This window comes from Saimiri boliviensis, chromosome 13, assembly GCF_048565385.1.
Source record: "Saimiri boliviensis isolate mSaiBol1 chromosome 13, mSaiBol1.pri, whole genome shotgun sequence".
NCBI classification, from domain to species: Eukaryota; Metazoa; Chordata; class Mammalia; order Primates; family Cebidae; genus Saimiri; species Saimiri boliviensis.
This window is the reverse complement of record NC_133461.1, coordinates 10143682-10163227: the sequence shown is the minus strand read 5'-3', so window position 1 is coordinate 10163227 and position 19546 is coordinate 10143682. Positions and strand designations below refer to the sequence as shown.

The 19546-nt window shown below is 35.1% G+C and overlaps 1 protein-coding gene across 1 annotated transcript in view; it reads left to right on the top strand.

The window, feature by feature from the left end:
* Window positions 1-19546, top strand: part of DOK6 (docking protein 6) — a 456281-nt gene that overhangs the window by 173724 nt on the left and 263011 nt on the right. The window contains exon 2 of the mRNA XM_003926000.4: window positions 7262-7369. Within this exon, the coding sequence (XP_003926049.1) occupies window positions 7262-7369 (108 nt within the window). The remainder of the gene's footprint in view (window positions 1-7261; window positions 7370-19546) is intronic.

Below are 19546 nucleotides of genomic sequence, written 5' to 3'. Positions count from 1 at the left end.
TGGCTGAAATGCTCTTTCCTCAGATGTCTGCATCACTCATTCTCTCATGTTCTCCAGTGCTGCTCCTAAAAGTCTCCTTAGGGGTTGGCCTTCTCTCACCACACCCGATGTTCCCTTCTCCATCCTTGCACATAATTCTATCCATAGATAGAATTATTTTAGCACATAGCAAAAAAAAAATCTATTTATAAATATTTAAAAATGTGTTTATTTATTTGCTGTCACCTATCTACCACATTGAAATGATAGTTTCATGTGGCTGGAACTTTGTTTCCATAAGGGCAGAAACTTGGTTTTTGTTACTATTTTGTTTAAATTCTTTTTTATTACCGAATCTAGAGAATGTAGAACTCTCAAGTACTTTTTGAATAAATGAGTTAATAAGAGGGATTGTAACATTATATCTATCTGTATATCTATGCATCTGTCATTAAATATAAGCTAGTATTAAGATAGAGCAAAATTCATTTCTCTATTGAAAAGATAGCTAAAGCTAAACTCATCAGTGTATCAAAGTTAATCCTGTTCATTGACTACTTTTTTTTACACAAACCAAGTGTGTCTTTCAGTAGTGCTACATACATTTTGTCAAAGGGCAAACACTTAAGACCAAGTAGTTGAAATTACTCATAGTCTAAACCTGTAAATATCTCTTCCTGGATGGGCTTTGCATATTTATTTATTTGTTGTCTTGATATGTTCATCTGATACACAGTTGTAAATTAATAATTAAATCTTATTCCCCGAGATGTCATTCATACAGTATCTTGCTTTCAGAAGGTAACACAAACTTAGCCACTCCAGCTGTGACACTTCCTTCTATGATTTTTTAAATCTCTAGGAACAAACTTTCTAACACCTCCTTTTTAGTGCAATGGACTCTCAGGTTTGACAACTCTCAGGTTTGACAATTCTTCCAAGTTTCCAACCAAAATCCTACTTGAAGTGCAAGGTTCATTAGGTCAACAGCCTGTAATAAAACAGGCCCATTAAACCCAACTTTCGGTTAAGGCAGAGCTTGTGAATGAGTCCTAGCTAAGTAACGTAATTACGGCTGTGGACTGAAGCCAAGAAATCTGCTCACTACTTCACAGCAAGTCTTAAATGGAAAAAGGATATCCTTTGTATAAAATCACCTTGAAAAGGAGAAAGCACTAAGGAAAAGAGATTGCTATGCAGCAAAATGGTTTTCATCAGATGGAAGGGGATTAAGAAGATTTTTAATTATGGCATGCTGGCTGGCTGGTTAACACAGTGGAAGGCTAAGGGTATGGACCAGCTGTGGTCCTGGGAATTTCTGGAGTCCCAGTGACAACATGGAATTTTCTATATGAGAATTGGAGGGGAACCTAGGAGCCTGTATGATGACATAACTAGCATGTTTAGAAGATAGTTTTGAATGAGAAGGTAAAATCAGCTAATCCCCCAGGATAAAGTTGTACAACATCCTGAAATGATGGGGAAGGCAGAAATGACATCTGCTGAAAGACAGACACTGGGAAGGTACATTCTCCTGTAGGCAATAGGTTCTGTTGTTAACCAGCCAAATGGTCTCTGTATGTTGAGATGCCCTTGAAGAGCCAAGTAGTATCTGAAGAGACTTCATCTCCTCCCACCTACTGCTAATGGGGGTTATTAATTTATGACCCATTCTCATGGGATGCAAATAAAAATAAGGTACTGCATCTATTTTATGTGGTGCTCTTTCATGTACTCAAAGAATTTGTATCTTTCATTTATAAGCAAAATAAAACCTATTCTTTTATTATTTTTTTTTTCTCCAGGGAGTGATTTCCGGATCTCAGGCAGTCATTTCTGCTGTTCAGTCCTGGAATTTCTCCAACACTCTCACATACGGCATCAGTTATAGGGCCTAAAGCAGATCCTAATGCACTAATAAAATATGGTTTGACGAAGAGTACAAAAAGGTGATCTCCTTGTACTTCTGCTTATTTTATACTTCTGGTACGGAGTAGGCTTTTAGTGTGCTGACTCATGCTTAATTTGATTTCACATTGACACAGAATGACACTTGAAAAGTCTCCACACCAGCGCCCTTTCTATTATTTTACTCCTATTAAAAAGCAAAATACTTTGAAAAACTGTGTCCAAAGAGGGGTGGAAGGTGGAACTCTGCACTTAGCGTTTAATTTTTGTGCTACTTCAAGTTTAAAATCTAGCCAGAGATCTGATCAAAATATAACCAGTCCATAGCCATGGTGAATTCATATTTCCTAATAAATTGTATGTTTTCATTACTTGATTATGAGACTTTTATTAGACCTTTAAAATATCAAAAATAACTTAAGACAAACAGGAATGAAGGACATTGCACAACGTACCCAACCGTTACACTTTAAAGCTACTTGGGTCATGAAAAACAAAGTGTCACATATCAGAAGAGACTCAGGAGACAGAACCACTAAATGCAGTTTGATATCCTGCGTTAAGCCTTGAAACAGAACAGGACAAGAAAAATCTGACGAAGTCTAAGCAGAATATTTACTTAATAGTATTTACCAATATTAATGTATTCATTTTGAAAATGGACTGTGGTTATATAGGATACTAATATTAGAGGAAGCTGTATAGAGTATGCAGGAACTCCACCATTTTTGCAACTGTTTATAAACCTAAACTTATTCCAAGATAAAAAATACTCAGGGCCTCAACTTGGTAAACAGTCGACTCTATAGAATCTTTAAAGATCAGTCGTATCTCTGTGTGGTTGCCTTTCTTAATGTAATAGCAAAGCGATAAGATAGTCTCAAAAATATTGAATCTATTTTTCCTTATCTATTATCAGGCTTATTTTAAAACAATATTGAGTGCATAAATAGAAAAACTTATGCCTTCTGGCTCATGTTTAACTCACTCTTTAATAGAAAATAACTATGGTAACATTATTTGGGGAATTACAGTCAGTAGTGTGTGTATTTGTGTATTTACGTATTTCCATGAATATTATAAGGTTTCATTCAACATCATGATTGTTCCAAAGCTATGATTAAAAAGTAATAGAGAGTAAGGGGAAAGCATTCCTCTGCACAAAAAGACAACTATATTACTAAGGATTTGAGTTTCAATTTTATTACTCAATTAAGACTCCAGATCCATTAACGAATAGCTAAAAGATCAAATACTGATAATCTCCATACATCCCACTTCGCAGATAATATTCTTTTTCTGCTACCATTCTCTCAAATCTCAGGTTCATGTAACTGTCTTTTACTTCCTCACTATTATTACTCTGACAACTACCAGAACCAGCACTATCCCACCATCACTGCTAGTTTAAAAAAAGATACCTAAAAGTATCTTAGTTCCAACTTCTGTAACAAAATACATACCAGGTGGCTTGAACCGCAGAAATTTATTTTTCCACAGTTCTGTAGGTTGCGGGTTTGAGATAGGGTGCCAACCCTGTTGGGTTCTGGTGAAGGCTTTCCTCCTGGCTTGCAGACAGCCACATTCTCACTGTACGTTCATGTGACCTCTTCCTTGTCAGTAAGCAGAGAGAGAAAGCACGTTCTCTCCTTTGTGTTCTTATAAGAGCACTAATGCCATTATCAAGGCCAATCCTCATGACCCCATCTAACCCTCCTGACTTCCCAAAGGCCCCATATCCAAATGTTAGCACATTGGGAATTAGGGCATCAGTAGATGAATTCTATGGGGATGTAGTTCAGTCACGGCAGTATTAGAAACCCAAAAGTTTCATGTAAGAGTTTGTGGATTACTTTCCAAAATCAGATTCTAGATGCTTTCTTCAGGTTATGTCTTGTAATCCTCAAAGGGCATCGTCATGAGGCATATTGATCTTAATTTAGCTTCTGCAAGTGAAGATATTTAATGAATAGCAGAACCTATACTAAAAATTAAATTGTTATAATGAAAAAAACTATTTTGGGGGGTATTAAAATGTAATATCCTGAATTAGGTTACAAAGGTGTGAACTGTATTAAAGACTGAGTGAAATGATTTATCCTGTGCAAAAATTATTTCATGCTGTAGGGTGAAGAGTAATTCTAGGAAGACTAATTTGATGCCTTTTTTCTTTTTTTTTTTTTTCAGTCATGTATTAGTGAATGTCAATATAAATAAATAGCTATATTGCTTAACAGTATCCAAACTACTGTGAAATGAGCAGGAACTCATATGTGTATTCAATAGAATAAACAGTTTTGTCCATTGATATTATATATAACATAATTCTCATAATTATGAAAATCATTTGAAATCTTTAAAACTATACCGATGCAAGCAATAATTTTTACAGTATATTTAAATATCCATAATAGTTATAGATGTGCTGAACAAGGTCTGTTGCTAAGAGCCTTTTATCCCTTTTGTATTAAAATGCCCTTGTGTGTACTGACTATGCTGTACGCACTGTGGCATGAGCTTTAAATACTTAGTTTCTTAACACTTAACACTTAATCATCCTCAAGCTAATTTAAGGACACAAGCTCAGGGAGCTAAATGCCTTGCCCAGAGTTATCTGGCTCCAGGAAGGGGCTGAGCTGGAATTCCAAGCATAATATTTGTAGTTTCAGAGTCTGTATTTGGGAGAACATTAATATAATTTCTGTTTTTAAAAAATTATTATATGGTTCTCTTATTTTTCCGGTTGCAAAATATTTGCATCTGAATATTCTGGTGCTGAATATTTAATAGAATTGTATGTCATTAGGAAAAAAGTATCCCTTCTTATGGCTTTGTCATGTGCAGAAAATTATACCTACTCTGTAAGAAAAAAGAGCTTGAGAAATGGCTGCGCCTTGTGGAGAGTCTTCTTTTTTTTTTTTAATTGCATTTTAGGTTTTGGGGTACATGTGAAGAACATGCAAGATTGTTGCATTGGTACATACATGGCAGTGTGGTTTGCTGCCTTCCTTCCCCTCACCTGTATCTGTCATTTCTCCCCATGCTATCTCTTCCCACCTCCCCACCCCCCCGTTCCTCCCCCATTTTCCCCCAACGGACCCCAGTGTGTAGTGCTCCCTTCCCTATGTCCACTTCCTCAATGACCTAAAAATAGAAATCCCATTTGACCCAGCAATCCCATTACTGGATGTATATCCAAAGAATTATAAATCATTCTACTATAAGGATACATGCACACGAATGTTCACTGCAGCACTATTTACAATAGCAAAGACCTGGAACCAACCCAAATGCCCATGGATGATAGACTGGATAGGGAAAATGTGGTACATATACACCATGGAATATTATGCAGCCATCAAAAACGATGAGTTCATGTCCTTTGTAGGGACATGGATGAACCTGGAAACCATCATTCTCAGCAAACTGACACAAGAGCAGAAAATCAAACTCCACATGTTCTCACTCATAGGCAGGTGTTGAACAATGAGAACACATGGAGAGTCTTCTTTGTACCACAACATAAGCTCATCTTGGTAAATCCTCCCTCCGTTTCATGATGTACCTTCTTTATTAGCTAAGACACTACATAATGTGTGTAAGGTTGCACAGCTAGTAAGTGGCATAGCCATAATATAAATCTATGTCTGTCTGATTCCAAAGCTCTATTAAGTTTCTGCTCTACCAAACTGTCTCTTCTTAGATATTTGCATTTCCAAAATCTGTTACCACTTGAAATGTAATTATTTCATTTAAGTTCAAAAGCAGAATTCTATAGCACTAAATAAATCAATGTAGAACGAGTTAAAGCTGAGCAAACCATATACTGATCATATTCTAATAATTTAATTTTTAAACATTATTTCGCTTTGGGGGTGTGGATCAGTAAGGGGCCAAATAAGCAAATAATAACAATATTATGTGTGGAATACAGAACTTGTATGTAGACAGAGCACCAGGAGCACTGAAGGAGTAATTTAGTTCATAATTTTCTGGTGCATGGTTAGGAAGCATTTGTTAGGGAGGGTGCATCTGATCCAGGCAGAGGAGAGGCATGTTCGTCCGTGCAGGAAGTTTAAGGTTGTCCTACACGTGCTTCTCAAGACTTCTGTAAAGTATGCAAGAAAGACAAAGAGTAAAGTCAAAGTGTGTGTATCTTGGTTGTTCTACTTTTATAATGAGAGGCCTTTATGTGAGTGTTGTAAGAATGCCTTTAACACGGAAAAGACTGTCTTCTTGTGAATAATAAACAATGTACACTTCAAAGGAATTATATTGCCTGGGATATATTTGTAGAAAGAAAACATAGTATGACAACTTTGCAATTTAAATGAAGACACAGAAGAGAAATATTGTGATCTAGATTTCAGAAATTTCCTTCTATCAGTTTCCTCATGGGTGTAAAGAAATTATCCACCAGCAAAGAGTGCACTAAAATTTGAAATTTAAAAGATGTAGCCAACTTGCATTTTTAGACTTCTTCAATTATTGGGAAAAATTCATTTTATTACCTTGTCTTCAAACATACCTATTGAGGGAGTGTGATATGGTAGAAAATATAGAACAATCTAGAGGTCCAATATTAATCAGGTCTATAAAATAAGGGCAAGGTTCAGAAATTATGTTTTGTGTTAGTGTAATTAGTTGTCTTGCTTTTTTTTTGTTCAGTCAAAGCTTAAGATGCAGATGTGTGTGTTCAAATCCTGACATTGTCACATACTTTATCTTGACATGAAAGTAATGCCTATTCTAGGTCTCTGTCTCATTTCATTATAAGGACTAAATATGTATATAAATTTTAATTTATTGCACATAAGTGTTTAATAACTAATTCCTATTACAAAAGTAAAGAAAGGATCAGACAGATGTTCACATTATAAACATATATTTCTTGCTTCAATGAATATTTTTAAAAATCTAAAATTCCACAAGTTAATTTTCAAATGTGATTTTTTTTTCAAAGACAGAAAATTGAGTATTATGTAAGTACTTCTCTTAACTTTATTAACCTGCCATTGCACTAGCATGGAAGATGGAGAATTGTCTGTCATTAGGATGGTGATAAGTAATTTATATGGTGTTGGTATCCAGGTGATTGAGTTATGTTAAAAACTACTGAAACCAGCCAGCAAAGTGAAAACCTCAAAACACAATCTTTTCACAAAAAAATTGTTTCATATGAAATATTATATTTTAAAAATACACTGCAATCTTAATTAAGAACATGCTTGTCAATCAAAAACAGTTCCTCTCTGTGAAGTAAGTACACTTAAAAAAAAAAAGTGTTCCCAGTGGATTAATTGAATAAATAAACTCCTGATGTCTTAAACTCACGTAAAAAGATGGATAATGGGATTCCTTTATTTGCTTTCAGATTTTCAGACGATGCTGGTTGGTTTTCAAGAAGGCTTCCAGCAAAGGACCCAGAAGGTTAGAAAAATTTCCAGATGAAAAGGCAGCTTATTTCAGAAACTTTCACAAGGTAAGTCACAGTCCTGGGAGTCCCTGGGGAATAACTGAGCCCTCAAAGACTTGTGGAGATGTTTCTTTAATAGATGAAATCTGCAAAGGCAAAAATTAATGGCTGGGATACAATGCCCTTTTCTGATAAAATGCAAAAGATATTTTTCTCCTTTATTTTAATAATCTGTTTTAAATGCCAGTGGTACCTCTGCAAAATGAAAGACTTGTTTTTATTGCTACTTTGCAAAATGAGATGACTCATAACCAAATAATTTTCTAAGGTGCTGAGTATGTATTTTCTCTCTATTCAGGTTAATTGTGCATTTGTTACTTGATGTAAACTGTGAACGATATTGACTAGATAAAAATTGGGGGGCTGCCTTTAGCAGTGCTAATGATATTGTTAATGTTTATGGCATTTGCTGTTTTATAAGCTCCTTAACAAGAAAATGATCATTGAATATGCTGATGTGTAGAGATAAGGCATGAATACTAGGAATGAAATATCAATTTCCTAAGAATTAAAAGAATATAAAACATAACCCCAGAATGATGCTAAATATATCTTTCATGATAACATCAAAACACAGCTAGACATTTTATACTAATACAGAGGATTCATGGTCAAAACTCAGAATTATAGAACAGTGTTGCTTATTGGTGGAAAGCTTAGTAAAGATTTTAATTTCCCAATGGTCATACATGGAATAAGTTATCCCAGATAATGTAATGAATTTGTGGAATTTTATTTTATATATTGTAATTTCTTTAAGTAGATTTTTTACAGTAAATAGTATTTATTACTAGTTATGGATATTAACTAGTAATCATTTCTATTGTATTTAAACTGGATCAAAGAGCTTAAAATTTGAGTTTGTAAAACTGTCTAGAAATAATGTATGTATACATAATTTTTTAAAATACTTTAAATATAGATAGACATGGGGGTCTTGCTATGTTGCTGGTCCCAAACTCCTGGGCTCAAACAATCCTCCTGCCTTGACCTCCCAAAGTACTGGGATTACAGGCATGAGCTACTGTACTCAGCCAAGTACTCCATATATTAATATAGATTTACTGCCAGAGGATACAAGTTAAAGTTTCTATCCATTCACTTACTAGCTCATAAGTGTTTGGTTTTCTCATGAATAGATGAATTTTAAAATTCTTTTATGTCTCTAAAGACTATTTGGTATATGGTTTCATAAAACAGCCAGCATAATACTTCTCAATCTAATTATATGCAATTATTTGAATTCTAAAGTCTTACTGGTATCTTTTTGTTACAACTATGATTATTACTTTAGCAATAATGTTAAACCTAACTTAATGAGGAACTACCAGATTGTAAAAACATGAGTCCCTGATATTTAGTTGGTGAGTAAAATTTTGAAGGGCTGAGCATATTATGTCTTCTTTGAATGACTGGTTAGAATCCCTGCCTGCTGATTAGTGACACGTACTAGTTGGAGCTCTCTGGCCAGTACAGCTGGGTTTATTTTTACTTACAAATGAAATAGGAACAGTTGTCAAGAAGAATTATTATCTTATCTCTGGACTCAGCTATCTTTTATCTGAAAAAAAGTAGACACACGCTAGTACTCTAACCCCCTACGGATTGGTAATTTGGACACAGATGGGCATGGAATGTCTGTTCTATACCAGGCATTCCACTCCTGGTTGGAAATACAAAGAAGCATGAAACACAGTCTGGCCCAAAAAGCTTGCATTCTAGTAGAAAATATGAACATACAGATAACTCTGACTCACTATAGCAAGTACAGATGGAGAAGTAGTCACAGATTGCTGAAGAAAGAACATGTTTTCTAATTTGGAACTCAGGTGAAGCTTCTCTGCAAAGAAGATACATTGATGGCCGAACTAGTGGTGGTAGTGTGTTAGCCGAATGAAGAGAAAGGGTCATCTCTCGGAGGCATGTGGAACAGCCCTTCCTTCTTATTTTATATTCTCTTGATTTCTACTACCTTGCCTACTCCTTATCCTACAGAGGCAATCTCAGCAGTGCTCAGAGCTAAAGAAAGTGCTAACTCCTATTTATCTTGCAGACTGCCTCATTAAAATCATTTGGCTTCCACTGTGAGCTGTGAATTTTAAGGCAAACTTCATTCCTTGAGTTATTCTGTGAATTGTCGAAACATGGTCTATTCGTTAGCCTGATATGGAATTCCAACTCATTAACATTTATCAGACATGTTTATGGGGGCCTCAGCACGAATGTGGCACTGGGCCATGTGCTGGGGATACAGTATTGGAAAGATGGCACTCTAGTCTATCATTGATATTAACCTCTTAATAACATAAAACAATGTAAATATGTAATAAATGTGTTTTTTATAAAAGAATATAATACAGAATTAATGGAAAACAGCTGTAGATGTGAGTAGGCTAAGACTCAACTGAAAAATAAGTCAGTCCTTAACAAATTCAGAGATATAAAGAAAGATCATTCCAAGAAGAAAGAAAAATTTTTTAAAAATCACTACCAAAAAAAATGAGGTGGAAACAATTCAGTGTGATCAAGGATCTGAAAGAGATCTGTTGTAAGTGAAGGAAAAGAGGTCAGAAAAACTGAATTAAACTGCAGGTGATGAGAGTCAGTGACAGGGTTTAAGCTTGAGTCTGGCATTATATTCTTAAAATACCACTTTGTGTTTTCATTTTCAGTACGTAACAGTGATCTTCTGACAATATAATTCTCCCGCAAATGACAGATAGAAATGCTGGATGTCAGCAGGTTCAAGCCCCAGCTGAAGTCTGAGGGGAGAAGATAGTTAGGGGTAGGGAGCTGGAAGAAATCTCAAGAAATGGCAGGTAGATGACACATGACATTATTCAGCAGCTCTCTCACACTGTTTGTCTCATCAGGAGCTTACTTACATGTTCACCTTTATCTCAGCTGCTTGCTCCAGCTGTGCCCTTCTCAGCAGCCAGCTCTGTGGCTCTTGCCGCTCTGATGCACAGCTGCACAGCTGGCTCCCTCTTACAGGGTCAGCAGCTTCCTTTCTCCCTCTCAGCCCAAGCTGGTTTCTGGCTCCCCTATGCCTGCATTCAGGTGATCAGCTCTCCCTTACAGATTAAGCAGCTTCACTGTCTCTGTGGGCACCAATCTGACCTGTGTCCTGACTCCCCTGTGTTCATCTGCAAAACAAAACCACTCTGGGTCTCTCTTTCTCTGGGCATGCCATATGCACAGCATCAGCAGGGCAGTTATACTGTTTACAAATAATAGTGGTTCCGAGCCAGGTGATGAGCTGCATAGCTATGTTTACATAATGCATGGAATCGTGCACCTACACTCCAATCTTGTTGAGTTGTGCAGGATGTTTACCTTAGCCTGTTCTTAACCAAAGCACATCTATTTACCTTACACTGGACAAAACACAAAAACAAGTCCCTGGGTCTCTGAAAAAAGCAAGTCATTTGTGTAGCAAAGTCAGATCTAGAAACAAGTAAATGACAGCTTCTTCCTTTCTCTGGCTGCAGCTTTAGGCTGGGGGCAGATTTAGTCACAGCAAAGCAGTATTGGCCATGGCAACAGGATGACTAAAACCAGTGGTTCCCAACCCCCAGGACATGAACCAGTGCTGGTCTGTGGCCTGTTAGAAACCAGGCTGCAGAGCAGGAGGTGAGCAGCAGCCAGCAAGGGAGCAGAGCTTCATCCGAGTTTATTTACAGCTGCTTCCCATGGCTGACATTAACATCTGAGTCCCACCTCTTATCAGATCAGTAGCGGCATTAGATTCTCATAGAAGCGCAAATCCTGTTGTGAACTATGCATGAAAGGGTTACAGGCTGTGCACTCCTTATGAGAATCTAATGCCTGATGATCTGTCACTGTCTCCCATCACCCCCAGATGGAACCATCTAGTTGCTGTGAAACAACCTCAGGGCTCCCACTGATTCTGCATTATGGTGAGTTGTATACGTATTTCATTATGTACCGCAATGTGATAGTAGTAGAAATAAAGTGCACAATAAATGTAATATGCTTGAGTCATCCCAAAACTATCCTCAGTCCCCACCAAACCCCTGGTCCATAGAAAAATTGTCTTCCATGAAACCTGTCTCGTGCCAAACAGGTTGGGAACCACTGAATAAAACAACCACAGAAAGACTTGGCATTGTTAAGAAACCAGGAGAAACCTAGGCTGCCAGAAAGTGAGGAAGAAGCTCCATCAAAGGGAAGGGTAGGAAAGAGGAGCTCTTAAATATGTACATAAACTCCCAACACGAGTGTGGCTGACACTTGAACCAGCTATGAAGTGGCAAATTGAAAACAACTCACAACTAAAGCTTAAGAGTCTGACTGAAGTCTGAGCCACACCCCACCACTGGTGTAGCATTTGGCAGTTCAGTCTAAGCAAGGTAATTGCTTGCTGAAACCAAACACCAACAATCGCAGAGAAATGTCACAGAATCCAGAGGCTATACATGACAACTACAATGTCCAATATGAAATCCAAAATTCCTCAAGGTATAAAATACTATGAAAATGAGTTTAATCAAAAGGGAAAAGAAAATCAGATGTTAAACCTGATAGGATTTAGATTCTGAATTATTAGGATGGGATTTTAAAACAGCCATTATGCCTGTGCTTGATGAAGTAAATTAAAATATCATTACTGTTTTAATTTTAAAAAGATATTTTTGACAGGAAAAAAATATTTTTAAAGAAATCCTAACATAAATCATTCTACCATAAAGACACATGCACACATATGTACATCCCAGAACTATTTACAATACCAAAGACATGGAACCAACCTAAGAAAATGTACATATATACTCTACAGTACATATACTATGTGGCCATAAAAAAGGAACAAGATCATATATAACATGGATGGAACTGGAGGCCATTATCCTTAACAAACTAATGCAGGAACAGAAAACATACACCACCTGTTCTCACTTACAAATGAGAGCTAAATAATGAAAACACATGTATAGAAAGAGAGGAACCCCCTCCCTTTCTCACTAATTGATAGAATAGGTAGAAAAAAAAAACATTAGCAAGGACATAAGATCAGACATAACATAATCAACCATTTTGGCTTGATACTTTTATACAATACACAAAACAGCTACAGAATACAGGTTATTTCCAAGTGCACATGGTATGGTCAACAAAGTAGGCTACTTTCAAGAATGTTAACAAGTCTTCATAAATCAGAAAGTATTGTGTTCTTTGACCATAGATGTTTTACATAAAAAATTAATAACGTATTATCTAGAAAGCTCTAAATATTTGAAAATTAACTTATGCCAAGGAACAATATGCAAAGGGACTAAGTAGGTATCAGAAAGGCAAATATTCTAAACTGAAAGATAACAAAGATACATTACGATAAACCTTAGTTCATTGTTTTAGAGTAAAAGGACAAATTTTGGATATGGTGTGTAAAAATGGACAGGACTTATGAATTAAGCATTGAGTGTGAATGAACATTAGAACTCATGCATGATCCATGGGTCTGGGCTTGAGCAACAGTGTCAAGGATGATGCAGTTCGTGGGGATGAGGGAGCCTAGGAGATCCAGCTTTGGGTGAAAATTACAAGCTTTTACTTTACATATATTAAATTTCAAATGTCTATTAGGCATTCAAACTGAAATGTCAAGTAGTCAATTAGATAAATAGCTATGGGCTGAGGTGAGGGAAATGTCACTGCTAAAGTTGTTCCTTTGGTTACCTTTGGCATATTGATAGTACCTTACACCAGAGCTCTGATAAAATGTCCTTGGGAAAGACAGAGAAGAAAAAGAAGATAATGAGCAATCCAACATTTAGAAGATTAGTGGGAGAAAAAGGGCCAGAATAGAAGTCTGGGGGGAAAAAAAAAGTAAATTGTGAAAAATAACATTAAGAGTTAGATCATTGGAAACCAAGAGAAAACTACTTATAAAGATGAGCAAATGATATTATGGCTAATACCAATAAGAGATTATGTAGTATGAAAGAAAAGAGACCATTGCATTTACAACACAGAGGTCCCTGATAACCTTGACAAAAGCTATTTCATTCAAATATGGGGACTAAGTTTACTTGGAGGAGCCTATAAGAGAATGATAAATGAGAAAGACAGCTATTTAGAAAACTTTTTCAAGAAGTTTTGAGCCAAGACCTGTGGCAGGTATGTTTTTAAACATAACATACATGTTATCTATGGATAACACACCTGTGGGCCTATGGGAATGACCTAGTAAACAGGAAATGTGATGAGGAGAAAGTTTCTGTGTATAATTATAGGGTTTTCTCTTTGACAGAACCCAGGATACTTCATTCATTTTAACAAAAACATTGAAAGAGAGTATGAGTATAGATATAAGTAGGTTGGATAAAAATTAATATTGGAAAATTGTGATCAACATGTCAGAAACATACATGCTCTGTGTGTGTGATTTTTCCCTCCAATGTGTGAAAATGAAGTAGCAAAACAGCATGAAGAGCATCATGAGAAAAGGAACAGTTAAGGGGATCATCTTGTAGTTAAAAACTATACAGACTTTCGACTGTAAATTGAAGCTTCCTGAAGCTCTTTTATAACTATGTTCAGCAGATCTGACAGCTGGAATTTACCTTTTTGTGGCCGTGCTATGAAGATGAAAGTTTATTATTACAACTTTCCCTTTATAACATTGGAAAGGCTAATTCACTTTCCCAATGACTCATGTTTCCCTTCAGGAATTTTATTTTATTTTTTCTGTGGTGGATCATGAAATGAAACAGCAAAGTTCAACCAATCCATGGAAAAATAACATAGGCGTGATTCATCAGTAGTAAAAATTTTAAGGGTTTTTTTTTTTTAAGAGTATATACAAGGTTCCTTTTCTGACTTTGATTTTATTTTAGTAAATATTAACTAACGTTTGTGTCTTTGTATCAACTTTACTGTATCTCTTCTTTCCACTATTGTAACTAATTCAATTATTCTGATTTTTGTTTCTTTTTTCCCTTAGGATGTACATCTGGTTTTCTTCAAATTCTCTTTTATCATCCTTTCATTATTCTATAATGCCACTCTTTATCACTCAAATGTGATCTATTCTTCCTAGTCAGCAAAATTATATTAAAATTAGGCAACTCGGAATTGCTCAAATTAAGGTAAAAGCCATTCGTATGAATGTATGCACTTGTTGGGTGAGATAAATAACATTGGCACATTTTTCTCTATGAGTTGTTGCCACCATGCTAAAAAGGAAAGAGACCTTCCCTCTTTATTGGGGAATTGCTGTTAAACCCAATTCATATGTGATAAATGCAATATGATCATTGATGTGATCATATAATGTAATATGAATTTTTGTGAGACTACTATGTGTAGTAACAGCACAGACCCCAGGTTTCAGAAAATGAAGAAGACACTCTTCTTGTTTGTACGCTAGGGACAGTAATTGTCCTAATCTTCTAGGACCAGTAGGAAAATTGAATAAGGTTCTACCTATAAAAATTTTAAGAGTGTTGGGAGTAGTCAGTCAACACTAAGAGTTATTATCATTATTGTTTTGAAATTTTATGATCTGAGGAAGTAAGGTTTGTAAATGACCAACTATAATGAAATATGATTAAATGTAGAGTACAATATTAAAAGTACACAACAACAGTTAATTCTGCTTCTGGCAACTAGGACTTTACCAAGGAGGGGACACTTAAGGAACTTCTTAGGTTTACTTAGTTTTGACAAGGTAAAATAATGGGGAAAATGCATCATATAAAGAAAAACGTGACCACAAGTACTGAAAAGCTATATTGCATCATGATTTGAATAATCTACTGTTGGCAGGCTCTGAAAGGAGGTCTGGAGTGGGAAAGATGAGCCTAAAAGAAGTGCATGGGGCAATAATGGGGTATAACTACCTTACTATGAGTTTAATTTTTATTTTTAGGCAATAGGGGAGTTGTGAAAGGGTTAAAATGGTTTGTCATATTCTCAAACATGTATTTCAGGAAAAAATCCATTTTTGTGGTGTCCCAGCCAATGGCTAGGGTAATAGACTACATACAGAGAAACTAGTTAATTAAATATTAAAATATTCTCACTTCCCTAAAATAGATGTGAAAGTCTTGAATGGACAAAGGTAGGTGAATGGGGAGGAGGAGGTAGATTTAGGTGACATTTTCCAGGCACAGTCAAGTAGAATTAGTTACGTAATGGATACAGTGTACACTCTTCGGCCCATGGTTTAAAGCCCAGAATTCCCTACTGCACCACATGTCCATGTAACAAAATAGCAGAGGTATTCCCCAAATTTATACAGATTAAAAAAAAAATTAAAGACTTTGTAACTGATGGTGTATAGGGGAAATGGAAGAGAAAGGAAGGAGAGTTCTAATCTTTTCAAGACTAGGTGGTGGATGAATGATTTTGCATTCACAGAAACAGTTACTATATGAGGAGGAGGAGTTTTCACTGGTGAAGAAAAATGTCATTCTTGGCATGGTATGAGAAGACATCTATTGTATATTCAGCTTTATATTCTCATTAAGCAATTAGAAGTACAGCAGATTGTAGTGAAATTGCCTAGGAAACCTACTGAATAGAAGTTAAGGTGGGTGCATATCAAAGCCCATCTATAAAAGCAGATCCATGCAAAATTAAACTCTGTAATAAACCCTTTTCTCTAAATGAAATGGACTTTGGTATCAGCCTTGTACTAACATCCGTGATATTTCACAGGTATTTCAATTCTAAAGTTATTGAGAACTACAAATTTTAAAAAAAGTTCCTTGACAGGGAAGCAGCTAATTTAAGAAATGATTTTTAAAATTGCAAAGAATGCCACTTAAATCAGTAACTATTAGTAGAATAAATGTTAAGAGACTAAACAGCAAAGGTTGTAGTAATTATCAATACTATGTAACTATACTCCTAAGGAAATAATAATTCTAAAGAGAGAATGTATTTATTTTACCAAAGAGAAAATTGTTTAAAATGTTTGATACTTACAACGGAGGAGAAAGCAGATATCGGAAGCTATGTGTGTCTCCATGGGACAGGACAGGTAGCTGTGGGTGACTTGAATGTCACTGTAGGGATCAGATGGCGATACTTTGTCCAAGGCCTAGACAACCAGCCATCAAAGCACCAAAAAAAAAAAAAAAAAAAAAAAACCACAGAAGTTTTAAAATACTTTTATGCTCAAATATACTCTTGCTCTTACAAAATTGTGGACTAAACCATAATTCCTTATGACTTGCTCCATTTCTAGAATTAATAATCCTTTTTCTTCAAAAGTCAACATTGTCAAAGTTGTGTATTTGGTCATAGTTACCTCTGAGGGTCAGGTAAATACAGGAAGCCCCTTTTATGAGAAAGGCCTGCAGATGTGAAATCTTTGTTTTCTCTTAGACAATTAATGGCCAGTCCAAATTTTGGTTCTCCAGAATTGGGAAAAAATACTCATTTTCAAGGGGGCTTAGAGAAATAGACTAGTATGGATTTCTCAAACTGTTCTATTTGTGAATGTTTAAATATCTTAAGCTTGTAATTAACCAGTTACTTTGATATACCCTAAAATGTATGTAACATTCAATAGCAATAAATTAAAATAATCAAATAAATGAAATGTTTGCCACCTAAATGACAGATTTCTGAAAAAAAAAATAATAAGCCAAGGATACAGTTATTTCTGTACCAACTTTGATTTTGTGTTATGCCTGATCTGGAACATACATATTATAAGCTTATGAGTATTAATGGTCTCATTTAGATATTTGATATGTTTACTGTGAGAGAGATCTTGCAGCATAAATCAATTTTTATATGAAACTGCTATAAAGTGGTATATGCTTTTTAAAAAACTTCTTGGTAGAAATTTGAAATTCAAATCACTAGCTGCTGAAGGAAGTTATTAAAAATGCATTAGGGTTGAAAATGTAGCTGTATATAATTGTCATAACAGATATTCAAAACAAACTTATCCTCAATGAAAACTGAACTAGAGCAATTTACATAGAATCAGCTAATAAATTTTCCTTAATTTTCTAAGCAGATGAAAAAGAAGCGTTTTATAGACATTTTAATAAAATAAATATAAATTCTGTCTACAGGGAAGAAAATATAAATAAAATCCCTGAGAAGGAGAAATGAAGATAGAATGATGTGAAGTTCCAGGGATAAAAGCTGCTTGATGCCAGAAAAGTGATGCTTGTATTGGGACCAATCTCACTTCTAAATTCCCTATAACCCAACACTGAAAACATCATTTTATTCTTTTTGGCATTGGCAGTATTTATCTTTATGTAAAGCAAACATCTGAGAAAGTCAGGGAAAAGAAAAGGTATCCTTGTGAAAAAAACAGCCACCTATAAATATAGCATTTCTTCAAAACTAGAAGCAAAGCAATGGATAAATGCAGAAATAGCACACGGGCATAACGTTCTGTTGAACACACTACCCTCATTTTGATTCCACAAAGAAATGGCCCTATGCATGGATGAGCACGTATGTGATGTGATGTGAAAGGTGTTAAAAGGTTTAGTGTCTTTTGAAATACCTGCTGGAAGTTCCCAAAGTGATCATGATTTCTTTAGATTAAGGTATCTTCTCTGTTCATTAATGTATTCATCCATCTTCAATCTCTTATCTGGAAGAGGTTTCAGTTTCTTGAGCATTAAGCACTTACTAATATACACATTGGTTTCTAGGACAGTGACACCTTAATTCAAATTTACTGATTTATTTACTTATATTACCACATGCAGGTTTCTCAGGGAAAACTCAAAGGAATGGAAAATGAAAAGTTCATGTTTATGTTGGATAAAGAAGGGGGAATATACCCATGGCCTGATGCACCCTCTGTGTCGAGTGTCTGAGAGGGATGGTCTGGTTATGAATGGAAAACTCTAAACCAGAGATTAGCCAGAGGCACTAGGTGTTGAGACTTTCAGGTGGAGGGGAGCTGTAATGTTGTGATCGCTAAATTCTAGGAAACTTCCAGAGCTAAACTTGATCTTCATAATATTTGAATTAAGGTCAATTAAAATTTTACAAAATCTTAGATATCTGTTGCCAATAAGAATTATTCTATGTGGCTTAATGATGCCATGGAAAGCAGATCACTCAGTAATTCAGCTTTCCGTTTATTACCAATTTCTCTACAGCAGTTATGATCAGACTCTTTGAAAACCATGAGGGCACCTGTATTCCTATGTAACAAACCTGCACATTCTGCACATGTATCTCAGAACTTAAAGTAAAATAAATCAATTTTAAAAAGTACCTGTATGACTGATCTGGGATTGACTTAGATTATATAGCAGCATGATTTATGTTTGCAAATTCTAGTTTGTAAAGTTATTCCACTTTTTAAATTTACCCATTTTTTTCTTTTATAAAGCAATAATCTATAATGGTACTATATAAGAAAATTTATATTTTAAACAATATATTTCCCTATTTGTAAAATGCAAGTAATTATAATATCATGGCACACAAAGTGAAGAGGTAATTGCAAGTAAGTTAATATGTAAATTATAAAATAATTATGGTTGTAAAAGTGATTTCTGCCTTAGGTTTTGCATCTTTGAAATTAAGAAAATAATACATATAAACTTTAGACAATTTTTGAGAAAAAGTCAGATGATAATTTTAAACAAGTCATATTACATGGGAAGTCAGATAATGTGAAAGAATATTCAGTACCGAAACACTGTTCTGGCATTATTTCCATTATTTCTGAAGCATTTTTGTGTTTAATTCACAAATTTAGATCCAATGCTTTTCATTATTTAAGAGTATCATCAGTGCATTTTTGATTTTGAAAACTCTTTTTTAATCTATCAACAAATTCTGCCTAATTGTGTAATATGTGACAGATGCAACAGGAGAAATGCTTACTGCATCATGTCCAAGGAGAATAAATTGTCTCCTACCATTAATGGAAAGTTATATATTACACCTACAGTTATAAATTCATATTTATTTAGAACTTACAATTTGAACACTATTTCAGTGAAAGTTTATTCTTGAATAGTAATTTGCACCTCACCATAAATATCTATCTAGCATCCCTTTGAAATAGATAATGATGTTGCTATATATTCATTTCAAATTTATATAGCATTTTAATATTTTTAATGCTATTTACTTCAATACAAAACAACAGTACAATTTTAATTGATCTTTGAGGAATCTAAATTTGCAGATCGAGAAAAACCGCTGAACTAATTTTAT